Source organism: Carcharhinus amblyrhynchos, chromosome 19, assembly GCF_965287045.1.
Source record: "Carcharhinus amblyrhynchos chromosome 19, sCarAmb.v2.hapA, whole genome shotgun sequence".
In the NCBI taxonomy this organism is placed as follows: Eukaryota; Metazoa; Chordata; class Chondrichthyes; order Carcharhiniformes; family Carcharhinidae; genus Carcharhinus; species Carcharhinus amblyrhynchos.
In genome coordinates, this window is record NC_137342.1 from 5,604,605 (window position 1) to 5,620,977 (window position 16,373).

The 16,373-nt window shown below is 48.2% G+C and overlaps 1 protein-coding gene across 1 annotated transcript in view; it reads left to right on the forward strand.

Moving 5' to 3' along the window:
- LOC145355587 (inositol 1,4,5-trisphosphate-gated calcium channel ITPR2-like) overlaps positions 1-16,373 on the forward strand; it is a 171,685-nt gene that overhangs the window by 138,143 nt on the left and 17,169 nt on the right. The window contains exons 27-32 of the mRNA XM_080207836.1: positions 2,292-2,381; positions 4,354-4,482; positions 4,609-4,731; positions 7,074-7,274; positions 8,096-8,347; positions 14,510-14,635. Coding sequence (XP_080063962.1) covers positions 2,292-2,381; positions 4,354-4,482; positions 4,609-4,731; positions 7,074-7,274; positions 8,096-8,347; positions 14,510-14,635 — 921 coding nt within the window. The remainder of the gene's footprint in view (positions 1-2,291; positions 2,382-4,353; positions 4,483-4,608; positions 4,732-7,073; positions 7,275-8,095; positions 8,348-14,509; positions 14,636-16,373) is intronic.

Here is a 16,373-nt window from a genome sequence, read left to right on the forward strand (position 1 = left end):
TCACTCTCTAAATTACAACCAGGTTTTGTGCCTTCTGTAACATTCTGGGTCTTCTCTGTTGATTCTAAAGTAAATAAAATTTATTTATTTGTCACAGTTAAGAATTACATTAACACTGCAATGACGTTACTGTGAAATTCCCCTACATTCCATGTTCCAGCACCCGTTCAGGTCAATGCACCTAACCAGCATGCAAAAGGAAACCCACGCAGACATGGGGAGAATGTGTGCAGACTCCGCACAGACAGTGACCCAAGCTGGGAATCGAACCCAGGTCGCTGGCGCTTCTTTCTTCTTTGGTGTCTTTGCTATCTCCATGCAGCTGTGGCAGGGGCCAGTTGGTCTCTCCCTCCTTGTCCCACTGCCCCCTCGCTTTTATTACCTGTGATGGCATATCAATATCCCTCACAATAGGATTGGTCCCAGGTTGCTAAAACCATCAGATTTAAATCTAGTAGGTTGCTGGTATCTCATTGCCTGATTCAAGTTGATTGGCTAAATCCAAAAGCCTTTAATTCTGTTGCCTTGGTAACACTGCTGCTTGGCCTTTTGATACAAATGTTGGATTTTGGGCACTTGCACTTTTAATCTCCTAAGCACAAAAAAGTCACTTTTTTACCAGAACCATGCAATGCTTTCTCCTCTTAGCTGTGAATAATTTTCCAGACGCCAAATTCCAACATCCTACTTTTCAGTCAACAATGGCTCTACTCAACTTCACCAAAAGGATCAGGGGATTTTAAGCTTGTTGTATTTTGCTGACATTTTGCATTAGTTTTAGAAACAATCTGTTTCCCTGGCCTTACCCCCAGAGTGAATAGATCGCCAATGGGGAGTTCACGATATTTGGCCTCATTTTTTGGCCTACAGGAAGGCCCCAAAAGTTAAGATGGATCAACTGGGCCAATGGGACCATTAATTAATTATGTTTTACAAGCCTTTAAATTCAAATTTTTAAAAAATGAAAGCAGGTAACTGTTTACTGTAATGCGATGATGATTAAATGTATTTTTGAATCATTTTCAGTCGTTTAATTTTGGGTGCTGACAGATGGTGCGTAGAAACTGCTTTTAAAAATATTTTTTATTTTCAGTTATATTAATCAAAGTCCCAATTTCTCAATCTGTGTATCAAAAATGTTTATGAAGAGAAGATTTTTTTTTTAAATAACATTTTAAAATAGGATTCTGCCCCTTCAGTCTACCAGTGATGTACAGTCCACGGTGTATCGCGTCTATAAGATGCACTCAGCAACTCACCAAAGCTCAAAGAAACAAAAAGAACAAAAACAGCCTGGGAAACAGGCCCTTCGGCCCAACGAGCCCGCGCCGCCATTTTAACACCACCAGTCACCCCCCCTCTCCACCCATGACCCTTGTCTAATGTTTTATGGCCATCCACATTGAGGGAAACTAATTTAGGGACAATTTGTTAACACCGATCAGCCTAAGAGCACATCTTTGGGGTGTGGGAGGAAACCGGAGCACCCGGAGAAAACCCACGCAAGCACGGGGAGAAACTCCCACAGACACCGACCCAAATCCATGTGTCTGCACAGCAAACAGTGGCAGCACCTTCCAAACCCACCATCTCTTCCATCTAGAAAGACAAGGGCAGCAGGTGGGGGCAGCACCTCCCGCAAGCTCCCCTCCGAGTCGCTCACCATCCGGCTGTGGAAATAACCCTCTGTTTCTTCACGGTCGCTGTGTGCGATCGTTAACGGTGTCGCTACGAGGCATTTGCTGTGTTGAAACGCCCATCGTACTCAGACTCCTTCCCACCCCCCCCCCCCATTTTGTAAGCGACCCCCTCCCGCTCACCAAGCTCCCCTCTGAGAAAGTGACTGAGGCCTTGGCTCAGCCCCCTGACTACTGGCCTGGATGGGATTGTGGTTGGTGCAGACTCGATGGGCCTCCTTCTGCACTGCGGGGTTTCTATGCTGTCCCCATTAGTGCCTTCCCCCCTAGCCCTTGTCCCATTCACCCCCTCCCCTCCCCTTCAGGCTCTTACTGCCTTCCCCCTGAGTCCTTACTGCCTCCCCAAGGGCTCTACTACCTCTCCAGTCCCTTACCTACCCCACCAGATGTTATTATCGTCCCCTACATCCTCTCATACCCTTTAGTGTCTCCTCCTGTGCATTTGGTCCAGCTCTCTCTTGAGTTGAACTCTCAAATCGGCTAACCCGGTCTTTGAAACAGAGGAGGAGTGGGTTTTTTTCTTGGTGAATGAGTCGACCGTGAGGTTTTCCTTTCCCTGCCTTACTGTTTATTTCTTCCATCCTTTTCCTGAAGGATCCGGGAATTTTGAGCCCTGTGCAAGATGGCAACAAGAAACCGCAAATTGACAGTAACAGCAGCAACAACTACAGGATTGTGAAAGAGGTGCGTTAAAGCTCGAGCCCCACTTTGTCAGGGGTCCCGGTCTGCTTCAGCGTAGGTTTGATCCGTCCGCGGAAAGTTCACCGCCCTCTCTATCATCGCTCCCCCTCTGAAAATGTTGGGAATGGGATCAACAGTTGGTTCATCAAGCCGGCCCCAGTGTGTCTCTGATAATGCTTAGAGAATCGTGGTGGTGATACTCCCAACTTCACGTCCGTACCCACCCAGGGCCCATATCCAGCTAAGAACAGCAGATTGCCTGCCTGAAAGGACATTCGTGAACTAGATGGCTTTTTGACGATGGTTTCATGGACTTTTGATTCCAGATTTTTACTGAATTCATCATCTGCTACAGTGGGATTTGAACCGGGGTCCCCAGAGCATCACTCTCGGTCTCCGGATTACTAGTCCGGTGACAATACCGCTCCCCCTAACTGTTCAAGCACTTGCCTCCCATACGATGCCCCAGAGAAGAATCGTCCCAGCTCGCTTTTGAAGATGAACTGGAGTCAACGCCCACCCACAGCACCAGCCGCAACCCCTTTCCAGAGGCTCCGCTCTCTCTGACAGAGCAAGAACTGCCCAACTTTCAGACTTGTAACTCTCCCTTCCACCCCGCTCTTCAATAATCTGTCCGGATTCTGGGAATTGCTGGCCTAATGGGAATACAACCAGACTAACGATCGAGATACCAAGCTAATGCTTTGGGGCCATGGGAAATCTCACCACAACAGCTATTGGAATTTAAACTCAATTAACAAATCTGGGTTTAATCTCAGTAATGATGACCATGAAACCATCATCGATTGTCGTGAAGACCCACCTGGTTCACTAATGTCCTTGAGGGGAGGAAATCTGCTGTCCTTACCCAGCCTGGCCCACATTTAAGGGCATTCAGATGGTCAGTGGATGGGCATATGGATAACATTGGAATAGTTTTGGTTAGAGGGTCATTGGTTCCACTGGTCGGCGCAACATGGGGGGCTGAAAGGCCTATACTGTGCTGGAATGTTCTACGTACATGTGATTCCAGAGCCACAGCAATGTGGTTTGCTCTTAACTGCCCTCTGAAATGGTCTAGCAAGCCATTCTGTTTAGGGGCAATTAGGAAGCTGGCTCAGCCAACGATGTAGGAATAAAGTGCAGTCTTTTCATTATTTTGTAAGCTTCTTTCCAATCATTTCACTGCCGAGGTTGCTCTGAGGGAACACACCCAGCTCTTTTAACCTATCCTCGTAACCAAACTCCTCAAGGTAGGAACCATCTTGTGAGGCTCTTTTTTGACCTGCGCAAGGATATTTTGGCCTTGGAGGGAGTGCAGAGGAGGTTTACTAGGCTGATACCGGAGTTGAGGAGGTTGAGCTATGAGGAGAGGCTGAATAAACTAGGCTTGTACTCGTTAGAGTTTAGAAGAATGAGGGGAGATCTCATTGAGACGTATAAGATGATGAATGGGATGGATAGGATAGAGGTGGAGAGACTCTTCCCGCTCAGAAAGGACAGTAGGACTAGGGGGCACAGCCTCAAGATAAAGGGGGGGCGGTTTAGATCGGAGTTGAGGAGGAACTTCTTCACTCAAAGGGTGGTGAATCTCTGGAATTCTCTGCCTGTTGAAGTGGTGGAGGCTGCCTCGCTAAATATATTTAAGTCACGGGTAGATAGGTTTCTGATAGACAGGGGAATTAAGAGGAGAAAGCGGGAAAGTGGAACTGATCCACTTCAGATCAGCCATGATCTTATTGAATGGCGGGGCAGGCTCGAAGGGCTAGATGGCCGACTCCTGCTCCTATTTCTTATGTTCTTATATAGTTCCACTTTCCCTTAATTCCCCTGCCTATCAGAAATCTGATTATATATACACAGATGCTCAGATACGATGTGCCGCACTTTTCCATGTCGGCCTCTCAAGATTGTGACAAAGCTTTTAAGTTTTGGTTTGTAACGAGCACTGAGGCACTGACGTTCTGTGTTATAGATCTTAATCCGACTGAGTAAGCTGTGTGTTCAGAGTATGAGGAGGAGTCGGAGTCAGCAGCAGCGTTTGTTGAAGAACATGGGGGCCCACGCTGCAGTGTTGGACCTTTTACAAATCCCGTACGACAAGGTAATCTTTCCGATTCCACCCTGCCAAGGCAGCTGGCCCCCTCCACTTTGAATATGCCAGAAGATAGACCCTTGTTGTCATCCCACCAGGGGCTAACTCGGTTTTGTATTTCCTGCTTGACTGCAGATGGACAACAAAATGAACGAAATCATGAACCTGGCCCATGGCTTTGTGCAGAATTTCTGTGCGGGAAATCCGCAGAATCAGGCCCTCCTCCACAAACATCTCAACTTGTTCCTTACACCCGGGGTGAGTACCCTCCCAGCGCAATCTTTATCTGATATCCTGATGCTCGGAACGTCCCTCGCTTTGCAGTTTAGCGGAACTGCTGTGGACGGACACCTTTGGATTGTCTTGTGTCTGTCCGTGTGACGCTGGTATGACTGCAAAGGTTAATCCATTTCGAAAGGCAGGTTTAACGTGTAGCAGTTAGGGACCAGACCCGAAACTCCGAGGTATATTATGATGTTAGACTAGATCTCGGCTTGATTTGATTTTTACATTAGTTTGAGTGTAAAGTGTTTCGCACCAGCTATGATTGAGGTGATGCACTAGGAAGCTTTCATCAAAGTTTATTTAACAACATAGTTAAAGAGAATTAGCATAACTTTTGAAATACTTAAACATGACAGTGGTATAATTCTGAACAGCTAGCTATCTCTATAGTTCCAATGTAAGCAATATCCTCACAGGCATAAGTCACTGTTCAGAATAGATTAGCACAAAAGAAATTGATTTGCTTGGATACTAGATTTCCCGCCTTTTAAACCCTTTAGACAGATAACTCTTGTCTTCTGACTCCCATACAGCAGCCCCTAGAGAAAGGCCTAACTTCAAACAGCAGAACTTCAGAGAAAGAGACCTATTTTCCAGCTGATTCCAGTCTCCATTCTTCAAACGGAGATAGAGATATTTCTCTCTATAGCTCCCAAACAGCAACTGCACTGGGTATCTCTCTCTGTGAGCTTAGTCCTGCCCACTCTCATGAATTTTCGTGTCAAAATTCTAATCAAATCCCACTCTGAAAAGCCCCAGGAAAAACACTAACCTGATAACCCTGCACTAATCCAGATTAAAACAAACATTCCAGCAATTAAGATCAATTATGCTGCTGCAGTAACAACGGAGGATTGTCGGTTGTAGATAAAGCGGCACTGATAAATAAAACCAACTGCTAAAATAAAATCCTGCACCAGAACACGACACAAATACATTTTTAGAGACACAGTGTTGCCACACAGATGGGTTTATTTCCTCCAATGCAGCAACCAAATCCTACAGAGTCCGGTGCAGTACTGTGGGAGTGCTGCACAGTCAGAGATACTGCTTTTTAGCTGAGATGTCAAACCACAATTATGTCAGTCCTCGCAGGGGGGACGTATGGTACGGTTTAGGAGAAAGCAGTCAGGTTGCTTTATCCTAAAGGTCAGGAGGCCTGGTCAGAAAGTGATTCTGGGCCATTGATGTTCTGGGAAGATGTTAATCCCTGAGCAGCCAGCAGCTACTGATTTGACCTTCATAGTTCAGGCAGATTACCCATCCTTCCTCCAATCCGCCACCCAAAGGGTAAAGGTTAACAAATAGTAAATCTCCCTCGGGCAGGTTGAAGGATTACAGGGCAGACGCGGAATAGATTTTTCACCCAGAAGGTTGTGGAGGTCTGGAAGGAGCAGGAGTTGTGATCTAAAGTGTGTCTAGATTTGAACTTCAGGGTGGCACAGTGGGTTAACACTGCTGCCTCACAGCGCCAGGGGCCTGGGTTCGATTCTCGGCTTGGGTCACGGTCTGTGTGGAGTCTGCACATTCTCCCCGTGTCTGCCTGGGTTTCCTCCGGGTGCTCCGGTTTCCTCCCACAGTCCAAAAACGTGCAGATTAGGGGGCTTGACCATAGTAAATTACCCCATTAGTGTCCAAAGATGTGTGGTTTGGGGGATTGGACATCGTAAATTGTCCAAAGGTTAGGCGGATCAGTGGGGTGAATGTGTGGAGTTACGGGGATAGGGTGGGGGTCCGGGTAAGATGCTCTAACAGGGAGTCAGTGCAGACTTGATGGGCCGAATGACCTCCTTTTGCACTGTAGGGATTCTGAGATTCAAGTGCTGTAACCTGCAGGGTTTTAGAACCCAATGCTGGAAAGCAAGGGGGTGCTAGGACTGACGTAACTGGGATTCGACATCTCGGCTAAAAGTGGGACGAGGCTGGTTGGCTCTTTGGTCAGCCAGCACCGATATGATGGGCCGAGTGGCCTCTTTCTGTGCGGTAAACTCTCCGTGCCCCTAAACGTCGGGGATCCTGTGACAATGACGGAGCTGAGGCCTGGGCCTTGCTCGGTTTAATTGGCTGTGGAGGTGGCGAGCCTGGCGCTGCACCTTGCTGACTCTGTGTTCCCCTGTGGAGGTGGCGAGTCTGGCGCTGCACCTCGCTGACTGTGTGTTCCCCCGTGGAGGTGGCGAGCCTGGCGCTGCACCTTGCTGACTCTGTGTTCCCCTGTGGAGGTGGCGAGCCGGGCGCTGCACCTTGCTGACTCTGTGTTCCCCTGTGGAGGTGGCGAGCCTGGCGCTGCACCTCGCTGACTCTGTGTTCCTCTGCAGCTCCTGGAAGCGGAAACTGTGCGCCATATCTTCCTGAACAACTACCATATCTGCAACGAGATCAGCGAGAGGGTCATCCAGCACTTTGTCCACTGCATCGAAACGCACGGTCGCCACGTCCAGTACCTTAAATTCCTGCAGACCATCGTAAAAGCGGAGGGGAAGTACGTGAAAAAGTGTCAAGACATGGTCATGACAGAGGTAAAAGCAATGGGCGCTCGGGGTGAGATTGTCACCAAGCGATCCTGGGGGAATCTCCTGGACAATCGGAGAATGCTCGCTCTTTTAATTAGTTGGTGGCTGTCTCTAAATTGATTCTCGAGTTTGAACTCGCACCAAAACATAAGAAATAGGAGCAAGAGTAGGCCATCTAGCCCTTCGAGCCTGCCCCGCCATTCAATAAGATCATGGCTGATCTGAAGTGGATCAGTTCCACTTTCCCGCTTTCTCCCCTTAATTCCCTTATCGATCAGAAACCTATCTACCCGTGACTTAAATATATTCAGCGAGGTAGCCTCCGCCACTCCAATGGGCAGTTCGATGTGTGGGTTAGGTGGATTGGCCGTGCTACGTTGCCCCTTAGTGTCGGGGGGATTAGCGGGGGAGATATGTGGGGCTAAGGGGATGGGGTTCCGGGCGGGATTGTTGTCAATGAGGGGCTTGATGGGCCGAATGCACTCTAGGGATCCTGTTCCACGACGTTGTGGGATCTTGCTGTGTTTAGGAAGGCTGCCAGCTCGAAGCGCAAGTTACTCTGGATGATACCTTAGGGAGGAGTTGCGGTCCATCGCCCCATGCCTTCCCTTCAGCGATGGAGGTAGCGTGCTATCCCACTTGTCCCAGGGTTGAAAGCCCACACGGTGTCACGGGGGGGGGGGGGGGGGGTTACGTGTCAGCAGGGGGGGGCGCTCGTGGTTGGCACACCAGGCCCAATCCCTTTTGCTGCCATGACTTGCTCTGGTTGTGATGTTAACTAATAATCGGTGTGAGTTATTTGTGTGTCCCTGGGTGTCTTCCTGCAGCTGGCGAACGGGGGCGAGGACGTGCTGGTGTTTTACAATGACCGGGCCTCCTTCCCGCTCCTTTTACAAATGATGGCCTCGGAACTGGAACGCTGCGATGAGAACGGGCCCCTGAGTTACCACATTACCCTGGTCGAGCTGCTGGCGGCCTGTACCGAGGGCAAGAATGTCTACACGGAGATTAAGTGCAACTCCCTGCTGCCCCTGGATGACATTGTGCGAGTGGTCACACACGTGGACTGCATCCCCGAGGTAAATTCAACCCTTTATCTTTCAACATAGGGAACCATATCTTCTCGTTAACCTTCTTGTTATCTTCTCGTTAACCTTGCTTGAAATTCGGGTATAATTAAGGAGTTAATTTGCAACGATTCGAAAATTAAAGCAGGAGTAAGCCGTTTGGCACTTCGCGTCTGTTCATTATGGTCACGGCTCATCATCAAATTCCTGACCCCCCCCCCCCCAATATCCCTTGATCCTTTCAGCCCCAAGAACTATATCTAATTTCTTCTTGAAATCACGCCTTTTAAGAACATAAGAAATAGGAGCAGGAGTAGGCCATCGAGCCTGCCCCGCCATCCAATAAGATCATGGCTGATCTGAAGTGGATCAGTTCCCCTTTCCCGCTCTCTCCCCATAACCCTTAATTCCCCTGTCTGTGAATTCCACTCATTCACCCTCTCTGGATGAAGAAATTTTCCCTCATCTCAGTCCCAAAAGGTTTACCCTTTATCGTAGAACCCTACAGTGCAGAAAGAGGCCATTCGACCCATCAAGCCTGCACCGAACACAATCCCACCCAGGCCCTACCCCCATATCCCTACATATTATACCCACTAATCCCTCTAACCTACACATCCCTGGACACTAAGGGGCAATTTTAGCACGGCCAATCAACCTAACCCGTACATCTTTGGACTGTGAGAGGAAACCGGAGCACCCAGAGGAAACCCACGCAGACACGAGGAGAATGTGCAAACTCCACACAGACAGCGACCCGAGCCGGGAATCGAACCCAGGTCTCTGGAGCTGTGACGCAGCAGTGCTAACCCACTGTGCTACCGTGATTTTGATTTGACCAAATCAGATTTTGATTTGATTTATTATTGTCACATGTATGAATATACAGTGAAAAGTATTGTTTCTTGCACGCTGTACAGACAAAGCATACTGTTCGTAGAGAAGGAAAGGAGAGAGTGCAGAATGTAGTGTTACAGTCACAGCTAGGGTGTAGAGAAAGAGCAACTTAGTGCGAGATAGATCCATTCAAACGTCTGATGGCAGCAGGGAAGGAGCGGTTCTTGAGTCGGTTGGTACGTGACCTCAGAGTTTTGTATCTTTTTCCCAATGGAAGACAGCATGATTTTCAAGTTTGCTGATGTCACCACTGTAGTGGTTTGGATCTCAAACAATAACGAGATAGAGTACAGGAATGAGAGAGAGAATCCGGTAAACTGGTGCAGCAGCAATACTGTCTCCCTCTATGCTAACAAAACGAGGGAGATTGTCATCAACTTCAGGAAGTGTAAAGGAGAACAAGCCCCTGTCTACATCAACGGGGATGAAGTAGAAAGGGTCAACAGCTTCAAGTTTTTAGGTGTCCAGATCACCAACAACCTGTCCTGGTCCCCCCCATGCTGACATTATAGTTAAGAAAGCTCACCAACACCTCTACTTTCTCAGGAGGCTAAGGAAATTTGGTATGTCAGCTACAACTCTCATCAACTTTTGCAGGTACACCACAGAAAGCATTCTTTCTGGTTGTATCACAGCTTGGTCTGGGCTCCTGCTCTGCCCAAGACCGCAAGGAACTACAAAAGGGTCATGAATGTAGCCCAATCCATCACACAAACCAGCCTCCCATCCATTGACTACACTTCCTTCTGTCAGCATGAATAAGGACCCCACGCACCCCGGACATTCTCTCTTCCACCTTCTTCCTTTGGGAGAAAGATACAAGAGTCTGGGGTCACGTACCGACCGACTCAAGAACAGCTTCTTCCCTACTGCTGTCATGAATGGACCTCCATTTAAGTTGCTCTTTCTCTACACCCTAGTTATGACTGTAACGCTACATTCTGCACTCTCTTCTTCTCTATGAACGGTATGCTTTGTCTGTATAGCATGCAAGAAAGAGCACTTTTCGCTGTGCGTTAATTCACGTGACAATTATAAATCAGATCAAACGTCCTGGGTGTGTGGGGTCCTTGATTGTTTGGCTGTTTTTCTAAGACAGCGGGAGTCAGTAGATGGGGGGGCTCGTATCGTATGATCATTAGTTCTGGACTCCTGCACCACTGGGAACGTTTCTGAATCTGAAACATCTGCAAACAGGTAGTGGAACGTGTGAAGCAAGTCCCGGTTTTTTGTTCACCCAGCACCTCTACGTCACTAGTTCTAGTCTCCCTGTTACCCGAAGGATGTAGAGGCATTATCGAAGGTACAAACACAATTTACCAAGACAGTGCAAGGAATGGGATCTGCCGGGAAATAGGAAGACTGGTGGGTATTAATGACGAAGACCTTGGTTTGCAGGACACAATTTCACACTTTGTGGTTGGCGCCAAACTTTGAAGTATTGCGATCGGTGAGGAGGAGGGTGTAGAACTTCAAAGGGTGATAAATGGATGGGCTGGCAGCAGAGAAGTTCATTGCGGAGAAATGTGAATTTAATTAGATTTATAATTGTCACCCGTACGAACGTATAGTGAAATTTTTTTTGTGCGCTGTAAGGACAAAGCATACTGTTTATAGAGAAGGAAACGAGAGTGCGCAGAATGTACGTAGCGAGGGTGTAGAGAAAGATCCGTTTGATGCGATGCAAGTCCATTCAAAAGTCTGACAGCAGCAGCGGAGGAGGTGTCCTTGAGTCGGTTGGTGCGTGACCTCAGATTTTTGTACTTTTTCCTGATGGATGAAGGTGGAAGAGAGAATTTCTTTACTCAGAGGGTAGTAAGGGCGTGGAATGCCCTGCCTGCAGCAGTTGTGGACTCGCCAACTTTACGGGCGTTCAAATGGTCAGTGGATAGGCATATGGATAACATTGGAATAGTTTAGGTTAGAGGGTCATTAGATTGGTTCCACTGGTCGGCGCAACATTGAGGGCCGAAGGGCCTGCAATGTTCTATGTTCTACGTCTGGGGTGCGTGGGGTCCTTAATTACGCAGAGACAGCGGGAAGTGTGTGTGGACGGCAGGCTGTTTCGTATGATGGATTGGGCTACATTCATGACCCTTCTGTAGTTCCTTGCGGTCTTGGGCAGAGCAGGAGCCCATACCAAGCTGTGATACGGCCAGGAAGAATGCTTTCTATGGTGCATCTGTAAAAGTTGGTGAGAGCCGTAGCCGACATGCCAAATTTCCTTAGCCTCCTGAGAAAGTGGAGGTGTTGGAGTGGGGGGGGAACTGTTTCAAGCGATTCATTTTGGCAGTAGGATCATAGGGACGCGATTTAAAGGAAAAGATACAATTCTGAAGAGAGTGGGGGAGCTGGGTGTTAATGTGCATTGGTCACGGAAGGTGGCAGGGCAGATTGAGAGCGCAGTTATAAAGCATACGGTACCTTAGGGGCACAGAGTTACAAGCGCAAGGAGATTGTGTTGAACTTGTATAAGGCACTGGTTCAGCCTCAGCTGGAGTCCTGTGCCCAGGTCTAAGGACCACACTTTAGGAAAGATGTGAGGGAATTGGAAAGAGTGCGGGAAAAGATTCCTGAGAGTGATTCCGGGTGAGGAAGGGCAGCGATGAAGAGAGATTGGAGGAGTTGGAGATCTCTCTCCTTGGAGAGGAGGAGATCGAGAGGAAGGGTTTGGACTGAGCCGATGGATAGAAGACGCGAAAGGATTGAGAATGAGGAGGTGCAGAGTTAAAGAGATTAGTGAAAGAAACAGACAGGATCTGAGGAGAAACATCTCCTACGCAATGGGGGGGGGTTAGGATCCCCACCTTGGCCGAGAGAGTGGCTGGAGGCAGGTTGGAGCGTTCAAAGGGGAATTAGAACGTTCCCACACTCTGCCAGGGAAAATCCGGATGTGGACGGGGTTTAAACGTGCCAGCAAAGCCCGATCGAGACAGCAATCAACCTCCCCCACCCCCGTCACTCAGGCCTCGGGACCCTCCTCCACCCAATCAGTCCGAGCTGAACTCCAGGAGCAGATCAGAGGCTGGGAATACTGCAGTGAATAACTTCCCAAAGCCTATCCGCCATCTACAGGGCACAAGTCAGGAGTGTGATGGAATATTCCCCGCTTGCCTGGATGGGTGCCGTTCCAACACCATCCAGGACAAAGTAGCCCGCTTGACTGGCACCCCAGACACCCCCTCCGCCACCCATGCACGGTGGCAACTGTGTGTGCCACCTACTAGATGCACTTCAGCAACTCACCAATACTCACAGAATCCCTACAGTGCAGAAGGAGGCCGTTTGGCCCATCGAGTCTGCACCGACCACAAGCCCACCCAGGCCCTGTTCCCTTAACCCCACATACTTACCCTGCCAATCCTCTGATACTAGGGTCAATTTTAGCATGGCCAATCTACCTAATCTTTGGACTGTGGGAGGCACCCGGAGGAAACCCACGCAGACACTGGGAGAACGTGCAAACTCCACATAGACAGTGACGTGAGACTGGAATTGAACCCGCGTCCCTGGCGCTGTGAGGCACCAGTGCTAACCCACTGTGCCACAATGCCACCCCATAAACAGCACTATCCAAACCCACGACCCTTCCTACCTCGGACAAGGAAAGCAGATACCTGGGAATACTACCACCTGGAGGTTCCTTTCCAAGTTACTCACCATCATGAATTGGAAATATATCGCTGTTCCTTCAATGTTGTTGGTCAGAATCCCTCCCTAACAGCACTGTGGGTGTACCTCTACCATATGAATTTCCAGTGGTTCAAGAAGGCGGTTCACCTCCGTCTCGAGGGCTTTTAGGAATGTGCTGGGCTAGCCAGTGGCACCCACATCCTGGGGAAAGAAAATATCCCTCCTTGCTTATGTACTTCCATTTCCAAGTGGAGAAACTGCCTGAATATTTCCAGCATTCTCTGGTTTCAGTTAAGATTTCCAACCTCTGTGGTTTAATTGTTTGATTTTGAGAGTTTTGAAACCTGTGCCCAATCCCAAAAATTTGAAAATGTTACCCAATCCTGCCCTTCCGGGAACCGTATCCCTCTATTCCCATCCTATTCATATATTTTGTCAAGACGCTCCTTAAAAGTCACTATCGTATCTGCTTCCACTACCTCCCCCGGGAGTGAGTTCCAGACACCCACCCCACTCTATGTAGAAAAAAAAACTTGGCCTATACATCTCCTTTAAACCTTGCCCTTCGCACCTTAAAACTGTCCCCCCAACTAATTGACTCTGGAAAAAGCTTCTGACTATCCACTCTCGCCGTGTGCCCCTCATAATCGTGTAGACTTCTATCAGGTCGCCCCTCAACCTCCGTTGTTCCAGTGAGAACAAACCAAGTTTCTCCAACCCCTCCTAGTAAATCTCTTCTGCACTCTCTTTCTAGTTTAATAATATCCCTTCTATAATAGGGTGACCAGAATTGCACACAGTATTCCAAGTGTGGCCTTACCAATGTCTTGTACAACTTTAACAAGACGTCCGAACTGCTGTGTTCAACGTTCTGACCAATGAAACCAAGCATGCCGAATGCCTTCTTCACCACTCTGCCCACCTGGGACTCCACTTTCAAGGAGCTATGAACATGTGCCCCTAGATCTCTTTGTTCTATAACTCTCCTCAATGTCCTACCATTAACTGAGTAAGTCCTGCCCCAGTTTGATCTACCAAAATGCATCACCTCGCATTTATCTAAATTAAACTGCGTCTGCCATTCATCAGCCCACTGGCCCAATTGATCAAGATCCCATTGCAATCCTTGATATCCTTCTTTACTGTCCACTATGCCACCAATCTTGGTGTCATCTGCAAACTTGCTAATTATACCTCTTAATATAAATGATTTGGGTGAGAATTTAGGAGGCCTTCTTGACTACCTTCTCCACTTGCATTGCCACTTTCAGTGACCTGTCTACCTGTACACCCAGATCCCTCTGCCTATCAATACTCTTAAGGGTTCTGCCGTTTACTGTATATTTACCATCTGCATTAGACCTTCCGAAATTCATTACCTCACATTTGTCCGGATTAAACTCCATCTGCCATCTCTCTGCCCAAGTCTCCAACTGATCTGTATCCCGCTATACCCGTCTTGAGTGGCAGCTGGAGTTTTCTCGATTTGAGCTGAGCTTCACGGTCCCCGCGGTTGGAGAATGAAGGTCTGCGCGAGGAACCAGGGGAAACTCCCCCTCGCTTTGATATCGTTCTCTCTTTTACGGGGCAGTTCCTCGGTGCACCGAATGGGGACAAAGCCGATTTGTACTTTCTCCTTTACAGGTGAAGAAGGCTTACGTTAATTTTGTGAATCATTGTTACGTGGACACCGAGGTGGAGATGAAGGAAATTTACACGAGCAACCACATCTGGAAGCTCTTTGAGAACTTTAATGTCGACATGGTTCGGGTGAGTCTTGCTAAGAAATCTCAACTAAGTTCCGACAGAGACGAGAAAGAAACTAAAGATTTGAATCCCCTCCGTTAAATATGAAACAATCGTTTTTAAAAAGCCGGAAATACAAATAGAAAATGCAGGAGAAAGTCTGGCAGCTGCTGTGGAGAGAGAAACGGGGATAATGTTTAGACGAAATGTAGAAACCATGAGCAGGAGGAGGTCTTTTAGCACATCGAGCCTATTCTACCTCCGTTTGTTATGATCATGGCTGATCATCCAACTCAATAGCCTGATCCCGCCTTCCCCCCCCATATATCCTTTGATCCCCTTCACCCCAAACGCTATATCTAACTGCTTTCTGAAAATATTGCAACATTTTGGCCTCAACTGCTTTCTGAGGTGGTGAATTCCACCGGCTGGCCACTCTCTGGGTGGAGAAATTTCTCCATATCTCTGTCCTAAACCGTCTATCCTGTATCCTCAGACTGTGACCCCTGGTTCTAGACACCCCCACCATCTGGAACATCCTCCCTGCATCTACCCTGCCTAGTTCGCTCGCTCATTCATTCTGAAGAGTCACGCAGACTTGAAACATTAACTCGGATTCTCTCTCCACAGATGCTGCCGGACATAAGAAACATAAGAAATAGGAGCAGGAGTAGGCCATCTCGCCCTTCGAGCCTGCCCCACCATTCAATAAGATCATGGCTGATCTGAAGTGGATCAGTTCCACTTTCCCGCTTTCTCCCTTAATTCCCCTGTCTATCAGAAACCTATCTACCCGTGACTTAAATATATTTAGTGAGGTAGCCTCCACCACTTCAACGGGCAGAGAATTCCAGAGATTCACCACCCTTTGAGTGAAGAAGTTCCTCCTCAACTCCGATCTAAACTGCCCCCCCTGCCCCTTATCTTGAGGCTGTGCCCTCTAGCCCTGCTATCCTTTCTAAGCGGGAAGAATCTCTCTACCTCTACCCTACCCATCCCCTTCATCATCTTGTAAGTCTCTATCAGATCCCCCCTCATCCTTCTAAACTCCAACGAGTACAGACCCAGTCTATTCAGTCTCTCTTCATAGTCCAACCCCCTCATCTCCGGTATCAGCCTAGTGAACCTCCTCTGCACTCCCTCCAAGGCCAAAATATCCTTGCGTAAGTGCGGCGACCAAAACTGCACACAGTACTCCAGCTGCGGCCTCACCAGTGCCCTGTACAGTTGCAGCAAGACCTCCCTGCTTTTATATTGAGTTTTTCCGGACTTTTCTGTTCTTATTTCCGATTGCCAATACACGCAGGATTTTGTTTTTATTTTAATGTTAAAATAACTCCCTTGTGGGAGTCTGTGGCGGAACAAGACTAAACCAAAGCAACTTTTGTAAGAGAGCACTGCCAAACAAGTATCAGTTGAATTGTAAACCTTTTGAAAGATGCTGTATATTATTGAAACAGCTAAATGATGCAGTTTTCTGTTTTTGATATCCAGAAGCACACGGTAGCACAGTGGATTAGCACTGCTGCTTCACAGCTCCAGGGTCCTGGGTTCGATTCCTGGCTCGGGTCACTGTCTGTGTGGAGTTTGCACATTCTCCTCGTGTCTGTGTGGGTTTCCTCCCACAGCCCAAAGATGTGCAGGTTAGGTTGATTGGCCGTGCTAAGAAATTGCCCCTTAGTGTCCAGGGATGTGTAGGTTAGAGGGATTAGTGGGTATAATGTGTAGGGATATGGGGGTAGGGCCTGGGTGGGATTGTGTT